Source organism: Colobus angolensis, unplaced genomic scaffold, assembly GCF_000951035.1.
Source record: "Colobus angolensis palliatus isolate OR3802 unplaced genomic scaffold, Cang.pa_1.0 Scaffold156, whole genome shotgun sequence".
Classification (NCBI taxonomy): domain Eukaryota; kingdom Metazoa; phylum Chordata; class Mammalia; order Primates; family Cercopithecidae; genus Colobus; species Colobus angolensis.
This window is the reverse complement of record NW_012114666.1, coordinates 1476440-1497801: the sequence shown is the minus strand read 5'-3', so window position 1 is coordinate 1497801 and position 21362 is coordinate 1476440. Positions and strand designations below refer to the sequence as shown.

Here is a 21362-nt window from a genome sequence, read left to right as displayed (position 1 = left end):
TCTTCTGGGGCCAAGCCCCCAGCACCCCACCCATGCAGGACCAGGTCCCCAAAGGCCTTGAAGCCGCCTTGTTCCAGGATCTCGCTCCTCTGTCCTCTCCTCCCCAAAGTCAGGACTCCTTTCCTGGGGCTTCAGAATTCCTATCTTCTGCTCTAGAAGGCTTGGAGCAAGTGGGGGAAAGGCACCACTCACCAAGTCTGCGAGGGGACGACATAGTAAAGAGGGAGAGGAGCTAGATAAAATACAAGATGCCAGTTAAGTTGGAATTTCACATAAACAATGAAATAACGTTCCTTTCTCTGCCATCGTGGTGTGTGCTTGACTCCGCTTCTCGCCATGTCTTCTCACAAGACTTTCAGGATTAAGCAACTCCTGTCCGAGAAACAAAAGCAAAATCGTCCCATTCCCCAGTGAATTCGGATGAAAACTGGTAATAAAAACAGGTACAACTCCAAAAGGAGACACTGGAGAAGAACCAAGCTGGGCCTACAAGGAATTGCACTTGAGATGGCACACATATTTATGCTGTCTGAAGGTCACAGTCATGATACCACATCAAGGTGAAAATGTTGCCACTCTCTGGAGAGTTGGACATGTTTTATTGGGAATATATTTTCTCTCTCTGAACCTGTTATGACTGCGTTGGTTGGCTGGGTTCAGTAATAAATATGTGAGCCCTTTCATTTAAAAAAAAAAAAAAGAATTTCTTTTTTTTTTTTTTTTTTTTTTTTTTTTTTGAGAAGGGATCTCCCTGTGTTGCCCATCCTGGAGTACAATGGCTATTCACAGGCACAATCCTAGCGCACAGCAGCCTCCAACTCCTGGAGCCTCTAAATCCATCCTCCTGCCTCAGCCTCCCTAGTAGCTGGGATTACAGGTGAGCACCACTGTGCATGGCTATGAAATAACTTTCTAGTGAAAGTATATACCAAACATTATATGATACGTAGTTAACCTAAAAAAAAAAAAAAGTATTTGTTGTTTATCTGAAATTCTAATTTAACTGGTTGCCCTGTATTTTCATTTGCTAAATTGGTCTGCCCTACAGAGTGGGAGAGCTGGGATTTTAACCCAGGCCTGTCTGGGGCAGACCTTTCCTGGCTCCTGCAAAATTAGGATGTCACATTAGGAACGTCCTGGGGTTCTTAAGGGAATTAGCAGGGGGACCTGAGTGCAAAGGGCTTTGGAGGCATTCAACTGCTATGAAACGTTAGTAAGGACAGAGATTGCACTTGCCTCAATCACAGCTGAACCCAGTGCCGAGAGCTGTTATTCCATACAGTCGGATCTTCATCGTTATGTGTTTTAATGAAAAATCGCTGATACTGCTGTCCCTAAACAGCCCACCCCCAAAATAATTAAAGCATCTCAAGGGACTCTGGGTCCAATATCCGCAGCAGACCACACAAACATCTCTCAGCTCAGCCACGCGGAGCCGACGTCTGCGCGACCCAAGCTCAGGGAAGCGCCCGCCTCAGGGCCTCGCAGGTGGGAACCGTGCCTGAGAGCCCTGCGCTTGCGCACTCCACGCCCTGCACTACGCAAAGGCCTGTCCAGCCCCGCCTCTGGGTGTCGGACGTGCGCACGCGCTGGCCGCTCAGAACGCGCGGGAAAGGCACGCAGCCACGCCCCAAAGGCGGAGCCTGGGACAGGGGCTTCTGGAGCTTGTGGCGGCCCACCACTCTAATGGCCTTTGCACCTATGGGGCCCGAGGCCTCGTTCTTCGAGGTTTTAGACCGACACAGGGAGTCCCTGCTGGCTGCCCTGAGGAGAGGTGGCCAGGAGCCCCCCAGTGGGGGAAGCCGCCTGGCCTCCAGGTACAGGAGCTGGTGCCGAGGCGCGAGGCAGCCACTCTGTAGAGAAGTCGGGCGTTCTTCCCGGCGCCGGGCTGCCGCCTAGTGTTGAGGCTGAGGAGGCACCCCTTGGAGGTCCAGCCTGGAACCCCCAAAAAAATCCTTCCTAAGTACCCGCCACCTGCTTTGAACCCTTATTTTGAACTCAAAAAGAAAGCCAGGTGTCAACCCCACTTCTGTGGCTTCCAGGATGTTCCGTTCTAGAATGTTCCAGGAGGCTCTCTGCAGCTGGATTGGAAGATTTCCTAAAGATCCTTTATGGGTTGGGGAGTTTGGGGTACAGTTAGCTTTGTATTTTTTAAACGTTTTTTCAGATAAAATTTTAGGTTAAATTGTAAGGTTTTTTTGTTTTGTTTGAGAAAGGAAATGAGTGTTGTATGTCTTCTCTCAGTAAGCGAATGGTTTTCTCAGAATTAACAAGGACATCAACACATTTTAAGTGGTTTATAATAAGACAACATGTTTTATTGTTTTGTAAGTGAAGACAAAGTATATATTTTAAATGATGTATTTAAAATCAATTACAGGGGCCGGGCACGGTGGCTCAAGCCTGTAATCCCAGTACTTTGGGAGGCCAAGACGGGCGGATCACGAGGTCAGGAGATCGAGACCATCCTGGCTAAAACGGTGAAACCCCGTCTCTACTAAAAAAATACAAAAAACTAGCCGGACGAGGTGGCGGGCGCCTGTAGTCCCAGCTACTTGGGAGGCTGAGGCAGGTGAATGGCGTGAACCGGGGAGGCGGAGCTTGCAGTGAGCTGAGATCCAGCCACTGCACTCCAGCCTGGGGGACAGAGCGAGACTCCGTCTCAAAAAAAAAATAAAATAAAATAAAATAAAATAAAATAAAATCAATTACAGGAACCCTCCAGCTACCCATGTTGGAATTAACAACGGGAAACATGGTTACGTGATTGACCACTTTCACTTAAAAATACTTTGTTTTGTTTCCTTGACCTGCTTTCTTGGTTGATTGCTCAGCAAAGTTCTTCAGCCTTTTATTTTTAAGCCCAAACCAACCACCAAAAAATCTGAAAAACCTACAAGCAAACCAATTTTTGCAAAAGAATTTAGTTTGAGGAGAACTTAGGAGAGTGAGGGAAAAGGAGAGTGGCAAGTCCCTTGTTAATAGCGCAGACCTGGATGAATCTGATTGTATCTTAAAGTTGGTTACAGTATTATCCTGCAACACTTTTTTTCTCCAAACTAGGAAAAATGAGTATCTGGGTCAGTTGTTACCTCCCAATATTAGAATAGACTAAAAGTTTTAAAATTCATTTTCTGATACACAAGTTTTCAGTAAAAACTCTGAAGTTCCTGTGGAAATTAAAGCTCTCAACATTTTGCCTGTTTTCTAGAATGCATTTGATTTCTCTTCCTAGACAATAAGCTAATGGTGTTTATAACAGAACAACATTTTTTGAAGCTGATGGCTTGTGAAATTAACAGTCAGCTGACAGAAAACTGGGCTTAGTCTTCGCATTTTGCTGTAGAGTGGCGTAATCGCTGCCAAGTCACCGTTTGTTGCAGAACTCACACTTTATTCTTTCTTCTTCTTCTTTTTTTTTTTTTTTTTTTTGAGACGGAGTCTTGCTCTGTCGCTCAGGCTGGAGTGCAGTGGCGCAATCTCGGCTCACTGCAAGCTCCGCCTCCCGGGGTTCACGCCATTCTCCTGCCTCAGCCTCCTGAGTAGCTGGGACTACAGGCGCCCGCCACCACGCCCAGCTTATGTGTGTGTGTGTGTGTGTATTTTTAGTAGAGACAGGGTTTCACCGTGTTAGCCAGGATGGTCTCAATCTCCTGACCTCGTGATCTGCCTGCCTCGGCCTCCCAATGTGCTGGGATTACAGGCGTAAGCCACCGCGCCCGACCTCACGATTTATTCTTTCCAGGGTAGTAATTAAATTTCTGTTTTGTATCACTAAATTTCAGAAGAGCCGATTTTAAGGCTTGAGATTAACTAGGGTAATGTGCGACCACAAAAGGTGTTTCTTTTGAAATTTTTGCATTGCAGTTTTGGGAAAGAAATTCAAAGCCAATATTGTATCACTTTTTAATTAAAATATTTATCAGTAGTATGTCAAGTCAAGTTTGTATTAAAGTTCAGCTAGATTACGGTAGGTTAATATGAAGTGTAGATAAAAATATAGTTGTAAATTTAGTCATTAATGTAAAAGGAAGACCTTCAATTGGTAATTGCTTGAGAAGTAAAATTACAAGCAAATGAAATTTATTTGTAAATACAGTTGCTTTAATGCAGTAGTAAAGGTTTAATGGGAGAGATAATTATTGACATGGATTACCTAGTCTTTCTCTTTTTTAAAAAATCCCTTCTCAATTCCTAGTCTTAAAAAAGAATAAAATAAAAAGTTACTTTAATATTGATCTGGGAAAATCTTACATATTATAAAGTCAAAATGTATGATTAAGATGGAATCATGCTGTGTTTATTGTTTCAGTTCTGAGGTTCTTGTATCTATAGAAAATATTATCCAAGACATAGTCACAAGCTTGGCAAGAAACGAAGCACCTGCATTCACGATAGACAACAGATCAAGCTGGGAAAACATAAAGTAGGCATTTTGCATTTTTATTTTTTAAATGCAGTATCTATGTCATTATTTGAATTATTTGAGTTAGAGTTCTGGTCTTTTTTTTTTTTTTTCATTTTATTGCCATTACCTTGCCAAAAAAAAAAGGATTTAGGAAGTTTACATAATGCATACCATACAGAGAGGTGATGTAAACTAGAAGTAGGTGTGAAAGATGAGGCAAAGGGGAAACAATGCTAGCACCAACAGAATGGAGCACCAGAAGATGTTAGAATTCCAAATGCATGTGATAAAGTCTCATAATTTTTCTAAAAATAGACACTAAACTTGGAGCTATGCTTTCTAGCAGACAGAGGGGGAGATGTCATGGGTGCAATTCTCATATATACCACAAAAGCAAACCACTTGCTCACGGGAAGTATAACCAATCCTGATACCAGACCAAAATAAAAGTATTCTGAACATATAGCACATTTAAGGCTTTCTCCTGACAGACCTTCTAACCCTGCTAAGTCATGTGTCCAAAAAGGGTAAAATCAGCAAACAGCTTTATAAGAATTATTGAACCTGGTTATACAGGTTTTTTTCAGCCTCTCATATTTTGTAAGAGGTACAGAAACAAAATGAAAGGAATTTTGAGTCTCCTTCCTCACTATTGTTTTATGACCTATATAAGTAATATAAGCTGTATACTTTTCAGTCATGTTTTGAAAGATGGATTTTACCTAGCTTTGAAGCAGCTTACACCTGACATATCCACCTTGTGCCTTCTGCCACCTTTAGGGGAAGTTTGGCAGTTCAGCTTAACAACCTAATAAAATTGCTATTTTATGTAAAGTAATTTTGCAGGTAAACCAGAAATGAAACATTTCAAAGCTTATTAAATTGAGTAAAATTATTAAATGAGTAGATTATTAAAATGAGTAAAGTACTAATTGTGAAGTATTTGAAAACATTTTACATACACTAAAAATGTCTTCCCAGGAAAAAAGTATGCACACACACACACACAAACACACTCCCACACCCCCTAATCAAAGGTATTAGCTCATTTATGTTAAATGGTTTATCTTGGTGCCTCTGTATGTCACAAATCTAATTTCCTAGTTATCACCTGGAATGATCTATGCTTTCAAACCAGTTGATCCTAAGCTTCAGTGCTTAAATTGAGAAGAAGTGTGGGTTTTAAAGACCATAAGTATATATTGTTTGGTGTTTAGAAGTTGTCTTTTTCACTTTATTCCTTTGCTTTAAACAAAACGACAGGTTTGAAGATTCTGTAGGTCTTCAGATGGTATCCCATTGCACCACAAGAAAGATCAAAAGTGATTCACCAAAATCAGTTAAAAAATTTGGTAAGTTAATTGTTCTTAGCTTTTGGTAATAAAGGATAAATAAATTTTGTTATCTTCTTAATTTTATTTGTTCCAAGTTAAATAATTTTACTTGTTTTAATAGACCACTTTTGTACATAAAATAAATTTCTAGAATTTTTCATTGTCAACAACTATGGAAGTAGGTTATCAACATAAACATATTTTTCAAGGTATATGGTTCAGTGCAAAGTCATCCTCTTAGTTTTGCTGTCCATAGAGCAATTAATTTTAACTGATTCCTCAGGTAATTGTTCTGTACTTAACCTTCCCATTTTGGAAAGATAATTTTTTAAATGTTAACTGAAGTTAAGTTAAAATCCTTGATAGCAGTATCTTTTGAATCAATAAGAGAAATGATGAGCAACTTATTTGTTGAATCTTATTTTCCAGCTCTAATCCTTAAAATATTGTCCATGATTTATAAGTTAGTACAGAGCAACACTTATGCAACCAAAAGGTAAATATATTGTTCTAGTAAATTACTCTTTAAAATGTAATGTGAGAATTACTTGGATTAACTTTTATTATATACTTTGACAAGTTACATAAGACTAAACTATGGCTCATAATTTACTTTTTTTACATGTTGTGTTTTCATCCAGTTAAAGCTTGCTTCGGTTAACACTCTAATACTTGTCATATTCAAAGAGAATATGGTTAATTAACAATATGTATTTTAAATTTTCACAGAGACATATATTACACTGACAGCCAACTCTTTGGCAACCAGACTGTTGTGGACAATATTATCAATGACATTTCTTGTATGTTAAAAGTGTCAAGGAGGAGTCTGCATATAGTAAGTAGTACCTAATACAAAACATTTTATTTTAAAACAAAATGCTTGCATAAAACATAATTTTAAAACATAATATAGCCTTGATATTATTTGATGCTACATTTTTCTCACTATAAATTTAAATAATAGATTCTAATATATTCCTTTGGGTGAATGGACCAAACTGATGAATTACCAAATATTTTTAATTCCTAAATACCTTTACATATTTTCTCTTTTGTCTCTTAAATTTCAACCCAAGTGAAAATACCAATAATTTAGTAGATGAACACGAGGAGTGACTTAATAGCGTAAAACATATTCGTGAAACAGGTTTCAAATATGTCTATTATTTTTTGCAGTTATCTACATCAAAAGGTTTAATTGCTGGCAACTTAAGGTATATCGAGGAAGATGGCACCAAAGTGAATTGTACCTGTGGTGCAACAGTAAGAAGCATCATCGATGTTTTCACAGCTTTAACTCTTTTAGCTCCTTCAGTTTTGAAGCCTAATTGTATTTCTTGCTTTGTTATGTAACCTAGAGCTTAAGATTTCAAAATAAAACTGAAAGATGAATAGGAATATGCTTTACGGTACTGTACATTACATAGTTTCAAAATATGCTAATTGTCAAATGTCAGATTGCAATAAGCATACATATAAAACTCTTTAAAAATACACCATTATTTTCAGATAAAGTGTAGCTTGATCATTTTAGCGTGGTTATTTAGTAATCTTCATTAAATGTTCTGGTTCTGAAAGCGGTATTTTTAATACTAAACTATTTGCTGGGCTTAGATACAAAGAGAGTCCACAATACTAAAGTTAGTACCCCTGTTGGGAGAATTGCTGTGAGTCATATGCCGGTTTTCTTACTGAGGGGTAAAGCTGTTTTCTACTATTTTTTCACAGAGGAATAAGTCTCTGATGACTGGTATGGTCAAAGAAAAATAAAAACAGAGGGCTTTGTGATAAACTAAAAAATGCGGTTTTTTGCTTTTTATGTGAGATAAAAACTGTTTTTCTTTTGTTTGTTTGTTTGTTTTTTTAAAGGCTGTTGCTGTGCCATCTAATATTCAAGGAATTCGGAGTATCCTTTAAGTGGGAAAACTATTTAAACTTTTGGAATGTTCATTCATTCATTCATTCCTTTGGTAAGCCAAGCCTTCATAATGTGTAAGGAACAACTTAGACCCTATAGCAGTCAAGATGAACACACCATGGTCCTTTCTTTAGGACTCTTTTAGGAGCTCACCATCTAGTGGAAGAGACAGATATCTGAATATATGAATAGATATGTTTATATGTTTGAAGGTACAAATTAAAATGTATCTATAGCTGCTTTTGAATTATCTATATGGTGCCTTAATTTAGTTGGTGATTAAACTGAAATACTCTTGCCTTCAAATTATCAGCCTTAACTTCACAGATTTAGTTACAGATGCAAAGTTTGTATTAATTGTAGAAAAAGATGCAACATTTCAGCGGCTCCTAGATGACAACTTTTGCAACAAATTGTCTCCATGCATCATGATTACGGTATATTATCTAACTTTACTATAATTCCAATACTAATATAGTAAGAGGGTTTACAATATTATCTACACAATGTCCTGTTTTCAATATAATGCATCCTTTGGGATCATAGAACAGAAATTTCCAAGGCATTTATTTAAACATCCTCAAAGCTGGCTGTCACCTCAAGTTCTTTTTTCTTTTTAATAGAGACAGGGTCTCGCTCCGTTGCCCAGGCCAAAGTACCATGGCATGATCATAGAGCGCTGTAACATTGATAAGTTCATGTTTCTAAAACCACACTCAAAAGCTTTCTTCCTTGAAGAGCTGAGTGTTCCTGCCACTTGTCCTGTGGCTATCAATGCAGGTACTGCAATGAGGTTCACACGTCAGTCAGTTTGACTTACTGCTCACATCCCATGGTCACCAAGTCCTTTTGAATTGGCCTTGGGAATCTCTTTCATTTCAGCCCTTTCCCCTTAATCCTTCCCCTTTCATTCTGACACAAGACAACCACCTGGTAGCCTCCAGACAGGCCCCCGACTTCAATTATCTCTCACTCTACCTAACTGATTCCCTGCCACACCAGACTTGTCATTTCCCTCCTCGCCAGTTTAAAAACTTTTGGTTTTGTCTGATACTTCTGCTCTAAATCTGGATGCCTCTGTGGAAATGGTCAGCCCTCCTAAGACTCCATTCCACCTCCTCTCCAGGGCAGCGCTCCTCGCTGCCTCCATAAACATCCCTCACAAACGCCTCTCAAGAAGGGGCTGGGACTCGAAGGCCATATTCAGAAGAGCCATTTTCCACCAGGTCGTTTAATACTATTTGACTCCTCTACTGTGTTCATGTGCTATTATTTTTCCCAAAGAACATTGTGAAAATACACTAAGTACCCATGATGAGCTGGGAGCCCTGCTAAGCACTTGACGTAGTGAGAGTTCACATTTACTGGTGTTTATCACATATCAACTTGTAAAGGCTCTCAACGGCCTTAGGAGGTAGGTACTAACATCATCGTCACCTTAATAATGGGGTACTGGAATGCGGGAAGGTATTTTTACCACATCTGGATGGCTATTCAAAACCAGGACTGGATTTGAATAGTTGAACTCCATGTTACTATAATGCCATCACTCGGTGTGACAGGCATATTTATGCTGATTTTATAGATAAAGCCATGGCCTAAAGAGAATAAGAAACTTGTCCACATCACATCACTGATGATGTGCAGAGAGGGAATTCAAACTCGCAGCGGTAACCCAAAGCCCATTCTGGATCTCTAGGGCTACTCTGCGCTCTTCCTCTGCTCCCTGTTTCATTTGGTTTTCTGCTTTTCTCTAACATTGTTGTAACACTCTTCAATTTACTTTTCTACATAATTATTATTTTAATGACTTCATAATATTATCCCACCAGTTAAGTTTTATTAAACCCTAAATAATCCTATAATAATCTCCTATGTTGTCACAGAGCCCCAAACCACAGAGTGGTTTTGTTACTCATTCATGTTCATGCTGCTAAGAAGTAGCAGAGCTGAGATGCGAGCTCAGGCTACCTGGCCCCGCAACTGGTGCAGATCACCACTGCACTATGCTGCCTCTCCACATCCCTGTTGTTGGATATTTTGGCTATTTATATTAGTTTTTGCCATTTTAAATAACACTTCAGTGAGCATCTTTAAATATGTAGGGTGTTTATTATTTCTGTTTTTGCTGAAATATTTCCTTAGGATCATTTCCTAGGACTGGCATAAATCCCAGTCCTTCACTCTGTTTGTATATAATGTACAATTTTTTTCACAGTCAACACCAGTCTTTCAGCACCTGAAATCCAAGGTAGGAAGATGTAACCTTTTTGGTGCTGTGGCTCAGATATGAACCAGGGTTGCTGTGGCCACATGCAGAGTACTAACCATTGTATGAGCATAACCTGTAATTTTTAAATTATTATTATTGGTAGTAGTATTTTGAGATAGAGTTTCACCCTTTTTGCCCAGGCTGGAGTGCAATGGCGTGATCTCAGCTCATTGCAACTTCTGCCTTGTAGGTTCAAGTGGTTCTCCTGTCTCAGTCTCCTGAGTACCTGGGATTACAGGCATGTACCACCACACCTGGTTAATTTTGTATTTTTAGCAGAGACGGGGTTTCACCACTTTGGCCAGACTGGTCTCAAACTCTTGACCTCAGGTGATCCCCCCACCTTGGCCTCCCACTGTGCTAGGATTACAGGCGTGAACCACTGCATCCAGCCTAACTTTTAAATTATTAGTAAGAGTGTAGTTGTAACCATTTTATTCTACTGAAGTTAAAATTCTTAATTTTCATCTTGCTTTTAGGGAAAGGGAGTTCCTGATCTGAACACAAGACTTTTAGTCAAGAAACTCTGGGATACGTTTCATGTTCCTGTTTTCACTCTTGTAGATGCTGATCCACATGGTAATTTATCATTGGACTATTTATAACAATAGTCATAACTAAATCATATTTTTAGTTGTGTTTTTCTTTTTTTTTTTTGAGATTGAATCCTGCTCTGTCGCCCAGACTGGAGCACAATGGCGCGATCTCAGCTCACTGCAACCTCTGCCTCCCAGGTTCAAGTGATTCCCCTGCCTCAGCCTCCTGAGTAGCTGGAACTACAGGCACATGCCACCATGCCTGGCTAATTTTTTGTAGTTTTAGTAGAGATGGGGTTTCACCATGTTGGCCAGGCTGGTCTCGAACTCCTGACCTCAGGTAATCTGCCCACCTCAGCCTCCCAAAGTGCTGGGATTACAGGTGTGAGCCACTGTGCCCAGCCTGTAGTTGTGTTTTCTACTCTCAGGACACTTCTATCAAACATTTTAAAAGAAAATGATAACATTAAAATTAGGTCTATAATTATTTGAGACAATTTATTGTTATTTTGCCATATTAAACTGAGAACGATAAATTTTTCACTGGCGATGTCCACAAAATTTAAATTGTAGATAGTAGATAAAATTTGAGAGTGCAAATTAACCTGTAATATGTAAACTTTCTTTTAACAGGCATAGAAATAATGTGCATCTATAAGTATGGATCTATGGTAAGTATAGAAAAGCAGTTTTCCTTTTTTATTATTTAGATATTTTATATTCATTGAGGTGATTTCTGCATTTACTAATCACCCCCAAGTAGGCTGAGAGTACCCAAAGTGTACCAGAGGGCCTAGTATCCTATGCTAGGAGCAATCTGTGTGTCAGTGGCTGTGACTCCGGCTCCCAGTATGACCAGTGCAACCACAGATGACAGAGTGGGATTAGCTATGGGCAAGTGGCATTATTATCCTGTACTCTCTTGGCATACTGAAGGCACTGTGGGGCTCTGGGGTAATAACAACGCTGTCTGATCACCAAATATACTCTAAATATTATATAGAGCCTTGAATTCTGACTTTTCTAATCCCTTTTCTCCCACTATAAGGAGAAATGGAAACAATAAATGTCACCGCCAGTGTCTACAATTACCATATACCAGTGGCCTCACAGTGTGGCCCGAAGCCAGCAGCATCAGCATCATCTGGAATATTCTTAGAAATGCAAATCTCAGTCCCCATCCAGAACTACTGAGCCAAAATCTCTAGGGGTGGGATCCTCCAAGGGATTGTGATGCATGGCAAAATTTATAGCAGATGAAAAGGATGGTGGAGCAGGGTGTAAGATGGGGAATCATGAACAATAAGAAATGTAGATCAGAGAGCTTCATTTATAGTTTGCTTTAGAAAATTAATACAGAAACACTACATAGAAGTTGTTGTTGTTGTTCTTTTGTTGCTGTTTTAAGACAGGGTCTCACTCTGTCACCCAGGCTGGAGTGTGGTGGTACAGTGACAGCTCACTGCAAACTTGGACTTTTGAGCTCAAGCCATCCTCCTGCCTTGGTCTCCCAAAGTGCTGGGATTACAGGCATGAGCCACCGCACTTAACCCAGAAAGTTTTAACACCTTCACTAAAAGCCCAGCTTAGCATAGCTCCTGATGGTTTTCTTACTTCTGTGGGCTCTGGGCATGTGAAGCCAGCTTTAGTACTTGTCCTTCTTAATAAGTGAAAAATGTGACTGAAAAACAAGAATGCTAGTTTTCTGCAATTTAGCCTCACCTAATAATATACTTTTGTTCTTTATTTTAGTCTATGTCTTTTGAAGCTCATCATCTCACAGTTCCAGCTATTAGATGGCTTGGTCTTCTCCCTTCTGATCTGAAAAGGTTAGATAGTATAGCAGAACTAGGATATTTAAAATGACAATTCATTGTCATATGTAACAATAAGCCTAAAAAGTCACTACAAGGAAAAGCTCTTAATGGTTTTTATTTATATTGTCCACAATGACTTATGATTATATAATTATGAATTAAATTCATTAATGTTTCTGTTTCAACTACTAAAATACTTAACACATGAATTTGGTTAATGTGTTACACTTTCAGCTAGCTAAAAACTGTTTTTGTTTTACTCTTATGGTGAAGACATTTTATACATCGTTTGTACTTAAAAAGTACAATACATTGTAGGCCGGGCACATGGTGGCTAACGCCTGTAATCCCAGCACTTTGAGAGGCCAAGGTGGGTGGATTGCTTGAGGCCAGGAGTTTGAGACCAGCCAGGGCAACATGACAAACCCTGTCTCTACTAAAAATACAAACATTAGCCAGGTGTGGTGGTGCATGCCTGTAATCCCAGCTACTGGGAAGGCTGAGGCACAAGAATTGCTTGAACCTGGGAGACAGCAGTTGCAGTGAGCCACAATGGCGCCATTGCACTCCAGCGTGGGTGATAGAGCGAGACTCTGTCTCCAAAAAAATAAAAAATAATAATACAATACAGTAAATCCAATTAAATTGTAACCATTGACAACATCATTTGCCATATAAGTCAATTTTGTCATAGATTTAAATTTTTAACTTCAAAAGAAATATCATTTTAAGATTGTTAAAATTTGGGAACCTCAAGTTTGGCAAGTTTACTATATATGTTCATTATAGAAAAAAAAATTAAGTAACAAGTTAAATATCACCTACAGATCAGCAGCCTTTGTAATTTTTTTTCTGTGCATAGCCATAACTTTTTCACAAAACTGAGATCATACTGTTATTTTGTAATCTGCTTTTTTTAAAACACAATGTGATCACTTTTCCATGTCAGTAAAGTACATTTCTTATTTTAGCGTCTTTTGTTGCTGAGTTTTAATTCTAGATGAGCTAGTGTTTATTCAGCCATTCCCTCATAGCCATTTAGGTGGTTTCCAAATCTCTGTTCTGATAGGTAGTGCTTTGATGGAGTCTCTTGTGACTAAATCTCTACGCACATCCTTAATTAGTCCCTCAGGCTGAATTCCCAGAAGAACTGGTGGGTCAAAGAGGATCCCCGTAATCAGGGTTTGACTGCTGTCTGGATAGATTAAGTATCTTGCTTTCTCTGAAGAGTAAGAGTCCACCTGTCCCTCAGCTTACTGCTTTAACATTTTTTTCACCTCTGCTAATGTGATATTTTAAAATGTTTTCTTATTGTTGTAATTGGTCAGTAAGAATGAATTAAAACATGTTTATTGGATTTCTTTAAGTGGTGAGCAATCCTTGATAACAGGTGCTTGTTTCCTAAATATGGAATGTGAACAGGTTTTGGGTGATCAGCCACTTTCTACAAAATGAAGGTCCAAGAGGAAACATTTCATTTTTTATTTTTGAATATTTACACTCCAGTGAATTAACGTGTTCAATTTAGTGTATGTGTGTCATGGTCAAAATCCCTTGGGGGTGATCTGTTTGTATAAAAACAATTTTAACACAAATTCAAGACATATGATCTGATAATTATTAAGGTGAATAGCTTCAAGAAACTCTAGCTGCATCTCATAAATTCTATCAGTGCACCAAAAAGCCATTCCAAATGAATATACGATCAAAGGAAAAACACTATGGTAGCTACAGAAGCGGGCTGCAAGGGAAATCCTCTAGGCCTCCCTTTCAATCAAATTGTCACCCCTATCCAAGAGCTGCCCCTGGCAAATGGTCATAATTATGGACACATTGAAAAAGACTCTCCTGGGAAATCTAGGATTTGTGACTTCAAAAGGTAGACCACACCATAAATCCAGGACCTCTCATGTTCTATTTTCAAAACACATGCCATGATAAAGTTATATTCCATGTTTTTCAAATTTAAAACTAGATAGGTAAGAATGTGTTTGTGTGTGTGTGTGTGTGTGTGTAAAGTGATAAAAGTGAGAGTGTTTGTGTGTGTGTGTGTGTGTAAAGTGATAAAAGTGAAAGACTAATTTCCATGGCCCAGAATCTTCAATGAATTATGAAGAATTAAATACTCAATGGAACCTAAAGTCCCTCAGTGAATCTCAGCCATTGGCCATGCATATTGGAGCTCACTGCCAGAAGAGTGTGAGGCTCTGAGAGGCTTAACTGTATATTATTAAGCTGCCCTGGTATCTATATACATGATGGTAGTGCTATTGGCATTTGTTTAATAACCAATATCGGTCTTCCTGTCATCCTGTCATCATCCCACGAGTGTGACATGAAGGAAAACAAAAACTTTAGAATCTTACTGTGGAAACACAAACTTCCACTATGAACTTGAAAACTTGCTGGTCTAAGACATGACAGATCCCCTCAATCCTGGATGTAAGAGGTAGATCTGTACTAATTTTCTTATTTCTGAGTTTCTCGAAGTAGTACAATAAATACAGGCAAAATACATGACAATCAAGTTACAGAAACACTTTTTTACTGATTTTTTTCACCTAATTTTTCCAGGTTAAATGTACCTAAACATAGTTTGATTCCACTGACAAACAGGGACCAAATGAAACTTGATAGTATCCTGAGGAGACCTTATGTTACCTGCCAACCATTTTGGAGAAAAGAAGTATGTTTCTTTTTACAATTCAAGTGTTGCATGTTTGTTTTTACTTTAGTAGTGGCTATTCACATCGTATTTTGAAAATATCCCTTTTGAAATTTTATATGACATGACTAACATAAGTGTTGTTTGGCGGTAAATAGTTGTTGAAATTGAGTCATATGAATGCTAATAGATGAGATCAGTGAATGCAGCTGGCCTGTTTTTATCCTTATCATGGTTATATACACATTCTGGATGGCTGTATCATAGTTTGTGGGATTAGAAAAAGGAAGAAGAAATCATAAAGATTCAGACTATCCCTAATTATTGAAGACAGCATACAGAGTATTCTCACTCCAGATATTTTTAGCTGTAGCAGCTCTAGAATATTCTGGCTGACCCTTAAGGCTATTGTCCCTGGTTTTGGAGAATAAAGCAATTCTAGATTACTAGTTTGTTGAATTGACAGAAATGCAGCTAAGAACTCTGGTATGAGTATATTTTACTTTTATTGACAGATGGAAATAATGGCAGACTCTAAAATGAAGGCAGAAATTCAAGCTTTGACTTTCCTATCATCAGATTATCTTTCCAGAGTGTACTTACCTAACAAATTAAAATTTGGAGGATGGATATAAAAATAAATCGGAAGAACTTTCTGATTGCCAGAGGCTTTTCATTAGTTTTGTTTTGATTGGCAGATACTATTGTGGAAAGAACATACATTATATTCTTAATTCTTAAAGGTGAAATAAAATAACTTTCCATTAATTATTTTTTTTGTCAAAACAAATGCTGTACTCCAATTTTCTTTAGAAGGCCTTATTCTATCCTCTGTAGAGACAGATTTCTATACTATCTTCTAAAGTAAATTATAAAAGAATATGTTATTTTGACCTTTAAATTATGTTTGAAAAAATAATATTTTATACATGTCATCAAAGTCTACAAAATACTTTATTTACCTTCTACGATATAACTAATGCTAAGGCATAAAGTATCTTACTGGTAACAGAAATCATAATGATCTGAATTTGAGATGTTGCAAATGAACTGTGGTGTCCAGTAGTTTCTTCTTACATTTTCCTTTGCCTTTATACTTAGGGGTCTTACTCCACTAATTCATTTGTTAAGTTAGTAAAATTCGATATGAATAAATATTTGTATTGATATAGTCTTCAGTGTTTTGCTTTATTTTGTATTGAGCCTACTTTTTATTGATAATATTATTTATTTGAAAAGTTTCTCCAAGGTCTTGAATGCTTCTCTAGTCTAGGTCTGTAGAACAAAAAACTTCTTCAGTTTTAAGATCTACAGAAGTCTCAGATTTTAATAAGGTACTTCTCCAACAGTAAATATGTGACCTTTTCCCTCCATAAACCTATCTTAATTTTGCCAGAGATGAGTTTTATGATTTTATTCTGTGCTTTCAGTAAACCTTTAATTGCACTGAAAGTTTCTTGTGCTTGCAAGCAAGAATAAGAATTTATAGAAGTACAGAAATATTGTTAGTTATTTTATAAAGAGAAATGGTAACAATAATAATAATATATACCATTTCTGAGAACTTATATGTGCCAATCACTGCTGATTCAGTGTCTCATTCAATTCTCCCAAGGACTTTGTAATTACTCGGTCACTACACCATGGTTTACAGGTGAGAACACTGAGGATGCTATTTGTCCAAAGCCACAATAATACCAGGAGACAATACTACTACTTACCTCAAGAAAATGTGGGTCTCAATGCAAAATGTAAATGTGGGATCCCTTTTTATTAAGAATTTCAAGATGATAGCAGCAGAGAATTAAACCAAGTACAGGCCCTTCTTAGCCTGGGGTCCTGGGTGACTGCACAGGTTGTACACCTGAGAGGCTGGGCCTGCCCAAGAGGTTGTATGTAGTAAGGACCAAATAAGGTAATATAATGATAAAGGAAAATACATACATAGCACTTGCTATGTGCTAGGTATTTTTGTAGGTGCTTTGCAAACAATAATTCATTGCATCTTCACAGAAACCTTATAAGCTAGGTACTTTAAAAAAATCATCCCCATTTTACAGGTGAGAAAACAAAGGTACAGAAAGGTTAAATAACTTTCCCAAGGTCACAAAACTAATAAGCAGTGGAGCTGGGACTTAAACCCAGAAAGTCTGGGTACCATGGTGCTAGTACAGGTAAAGTACTTCACGTGAGGTCTGTGTGCACACTGCAGGGAAAGGTCTGCAAGTCTTATTGTTGGCTAGTGTCAAATCAAGATCCCCCGATACCATATCTACAATTAACAAATATGTTATATTCCCTGGTCACATAGGAACCAAACATTTCATTTTGAGAACATTCTGGTATGCTGTTAATTTTACTTACTCGTGAGACTGTCAAAAATTGTAAAAACATTTTTATAAATAAGAAAAAATTTCCTCTGAATTTATACCATACTTACTCCTTTAACATGTAACAGTGTCACTGAACTTTGGTATGCTTTGTAAAGGAAGAAATTACTAATTTAAAAATATATTTAACCCACAACACATCTGGTTTAGGATATACTATCAACATGGGAAGGAGCCACAAATCTACGATAGTCATTCAAATTTAAAAATAAATTTGAAAAAGACAGATCCCTCCAGTTTGGATAATTAAGTCATCTCAAGTTTATTGTTGAAAATTTACTTAAAATAATTTTCAGTTATTTGGGAAACGAAAATGGAAGGAGAGCACTATACATAGTTTGATGTTACTACCTATCTTTATTAGATGAAAATGAAAAATTAATGCTAGTGGATATTTGGGAACCTTCTAGAATTCTAATTCTAGAGATTTCTTTCTAAAAAGGATTACCATAATACTTAGCATTTAAAATGGTAACTGGTAACAGTCATCCCATCTACCATCATCTACTGTATCTAATTTGGATATTTCCATAATTTTAATCAAGAAAGAACATTAGATTGGAATTTTTGTAATTAAAGTTTTTAAAAACGAATGCAACAAGGTCAGGCACAGTGGCTCACACCTGTAATCCCAGAGCTTTGGGAGGCCCAGGCAGGAGGAGGATTGCTTGAACCCAGGAGTTCAAGACCAGCCTGGGCAAAATAATGGGACTCCCATCTCAATTTTTAAAAATTACTTGGGCATGGTGGCACACGTCCATAGTCTCATCTACTTGGGAGGTTGAGATGGAAGGATCACTTGAGACCAGGAGTTCAATGCTGCAGTGAGCTATGATCGCACCACTGCACTCCGGCCTGGGTGACAGAGTGAGACCTTGTTTCAAACAACAACAACAACAAAAACCAGTACAACAAAAAGGTGCCCAGAGACTCTTAGTTTTCCCTGAAGGGCTCATAATGACCCTAACAAAATAAAAGCTGCTTGTAATACCCCCCGTTTTCTGAGAAATTCGATTATAATCATTGGTGATACTAAGTGATTTCAGAAGTTACGAATTCATAAGGAGGAAAAACCATAGTGCACTTTACAAAAATAAGGAAAATCCTCCAGGGTTTCCATCTACGAATTACTTACTGAGTGTCTCAGTTGAGCCGCTAGTTTGATGTAGATAATCTGTCAGTGCTGCTGAAAAGAACAGACTTTCTAAGCTGTATATACATGTACATTAAAAGATTTTCAATGGAATGTTTTTGTAGTGAAATATTGAGAAACGTGTACTTCTGTTTGCTAAATGAACTTCTGTTCACTGTTACACACATAGGTATCCCAAGAAAACAATCCTGTAGAAACAAGCCAAGGTCGCCCTCTGCTGGCAAACGCTCACTGTGCTCTCAACTCCTTCCACTATTTTGGGTGGAAATTTCTTTGAAATGTTTTCAAGTCATTGTCTTAACGAATGGGGTGAAAGAGTCTTGAGTCACAACAAAAGAGTTTGGGGAAAACCAAGAGGGTTTATGTGTGATACACTCAACAGGAATCTGCTTTGTTAATCCGCTTTGGATGCCCCAATTCCCGGTAAAGCCACACTTAATGTGTGCTGCTTTGCCACCAAGCTGTTCACAAAACTGTAAGCCAACATAGTGCACCTCTTATTAAAAATTCAAAATGAAAAGTAACTCATGCTAAGAATATAGGCATGTTCAGTTTCTATTCACCTAGCAATTAAATAGAAACTGTACTTATTCATAAATATTACCTGTGTAAAAATGGCAGAAAAGTTTCCCAGTTTGAACGATAGTCACTACCAAAATTTAATTCTTCTTCTATTGTTTAATTATTTTCACCTAGATTGTATGGATCAATAATCATACAATCATACCCATGGATAAAATTTTACTGATCTTACAGGGCATGGTGGCTCATGCCTGTAATCCCAGCACTTTGGGAGGCCAAGGTGGGTGGATCACAAGGTCAGGAGTTCAAGACCAGCCTAACCAACATAGTGAAACCCCATCTCTACTAAAGATACAAAAATTAGCCAGGCGTGGTGGTGTGCACCTGTAACCCCAGCTACTGGGGAGGCTGAGTCAGGAGAATTGCTTGAGCCCTGGGGGCAGAGGTTGCAGTGAGCCAAGATTGTGCCACTGCCCTCCAGCCTGGACGACAGGGTGAGATTCCATCTAAAAAAAAAAAAATTACTGCTCTCCCTTTTTGTTTCTAGGAGGGAAAACATAAATCAGCATAATCTGCCACCTGTGGAAGTGTAGAGTTCGGTTTTGGGGCAGGCTGCTTGCATTCCAATTATGCCTCTGCGCATTGCCTCTATGGCTGGGACAATTTACAACCTGATCTCAGTTTCATCAACCATAAAATGGGAGTAACAACAATAATAATGACTTGGTAGGGTCATGGTGAGGATTAAATGAGATTATTCATGTAACAAGAGTCTTGGAATATTAGCTATAATATTTGGGCAAGCATACTGCTCCTTAGTGGTTCCACTGATGGTATATGCAAAAGCAGTTTGTCAACTACATAACCTTAAACAGCAGGAAGAGTTTATAGAGTATACTGAATAACCAGGATTACAGAGGAATCTGTATCATAATAGAGACTACTGGAAGATACCTTGGGCATTGAACCATAAAATGCAACAAGTATTAATAATGAACACGTGTAAGATACTCTGCTTGGTGCTGCAAAGCATATACCATGCAAATACCATGGAAGTAGATACAAGTTTTAAATCTGGGAATCTAGACAAGACAAATACGCTATTTAATGAGACAGAATATGCCTTGAAATCCTGAGAGAACTTTGAGAGGGCTTTTGAGAGTTTAAAGGAAAGATAGTAAGAGGAGTTCCATTGAAAAAAGGATAAGAAAAGGTAGTTGAAGAAGAAGCACTTCTCAGAGATGAGTCCAAAGCTTTGCTGGTAGGAGGGTCAGGCACAGGACAGATCTCATTGGACCTACTGTGTATCAGCTGTGTGAGCTCTGGTAAGTCACATCACCTCTGTCAACTTCACTTTCCATATCTATAAAATGGAGATAATTGCAATACCTATCTTTTAGGGCTGTTCTGGAAACTACAGAAGATGGAGCATCTAAAGCACTTAGCATAGGCTGATGCTCAAAAGAGCTATTATTACCATCATCATCTAGACTAGAGGTTCTCAATCTTGGCTGCATCTTAGAATCACCGGGGGAGCTTTTAAAATTATTAATTTCCTCTGTTCTAGCCCAGACCTACTAAATCAGAATCTCGAAGGGTGCAGTCTAAGCATCACAGTTTTTAAAAAGCTGCCCAGGATTCTAAATGATCTACAGCCTTGGTACGTAACTGTGGTTTGTGGCCCGGCAACCTCAGCTGGGGACTTGGTAGAAATGTGGATTCTCAGGCCCATCCTAGACCTACTGAATCTGCATTTTATAAGAAGATACCCCAGATCCTAAAGCTTCCTAAGGAGGCCAAGGCACGCAGACCACACTGAGTAGTGAAGGAGAGGATCCATGGTACCTACATAACCTCACAAAATCTCTTCTTTGTGGTCTTTTCTTTCACTTTCTTCCTCAGACACTCCTATAAGTGGGGGTTGGGAGGAACCAACCAGCTCAAACATTTGGAGTGGGCATATGTGTGAGTAATAAGAATCCCTTAACATTTCTACAGAATGTTCTATTAGTAAGAGTAGTTCACTTGTGAATCCACTTGACCCTAATAAGGAACAGCCCTGGCATCATTTTCCCCATCATGCAGCAGGAAACTGAGGCCCAAAGAGCCCCGAGGTGGGCTCAGGGTACCCCAGTGGGCAAACAGGCCAGGGCAGGAAACCCCCAGCTAGTCTTGCCTCATTCGGAGGCAGCATTAGAGCAGCTTCTCAGAGGATGGCCTTGGACTTGAATTGGCAGCAATCAGAATATTTTAGATGTTTATACATGATAAATGCAATAATTAATTCACAAGAGAAACAGCTAGCTACCTTGCGCTAGCCCTAGTTACAGACTGATTGATTTGA

At 38.5% G+C, this 21362-nt stretch overlaps 1 protein-coding gene across 2 annotated transcripts; it reads left to right on the top strand.

The window, feature by feature from the left end:
- The first annotated feature begins 1583 nt into the window (after nt 1–1583).
- Nucleotides 1584–16121, top strand: SPO11 (SPO11 meiotic protein covalently bound to DSB). Of its 2 annotated transcripts, XM_011936691.1 has the most exons (13): nt 1584–1817; nt 4313–4426; nt 5672–5760; nt 6172–6238; nt 6472–6580; nt 6922–7008; nt 7615–7651; nt 7991–8100; nt 10415–10514; nt 11105–11142; nt 12224–12300; nt 14863–14974; nt 15469–16121. In XM_011936691.1, exons 1-13 carry the CDS (start codon nt 1687–1689, stop codon nt 15586–15588), a joined length of 1191 nt encoding a protein of 396 aa, XP_011792081.1. In that variant the 5' UTR covers nt 1584–1686; the 3' UTR covers nt 15589–16121. The 2 variants fall into 2 exon arrangements, with proteins under 2 accessions (XP_011792081.1, XP_011792082.1); XM_011936692.1 differs by lacking the exon at nt 4313–4426 and having other exon boundaries at nt 1600–1817.
- The last annotated feature ends 5241 nt before the right edge of the window (nt 16122–21362 follow it).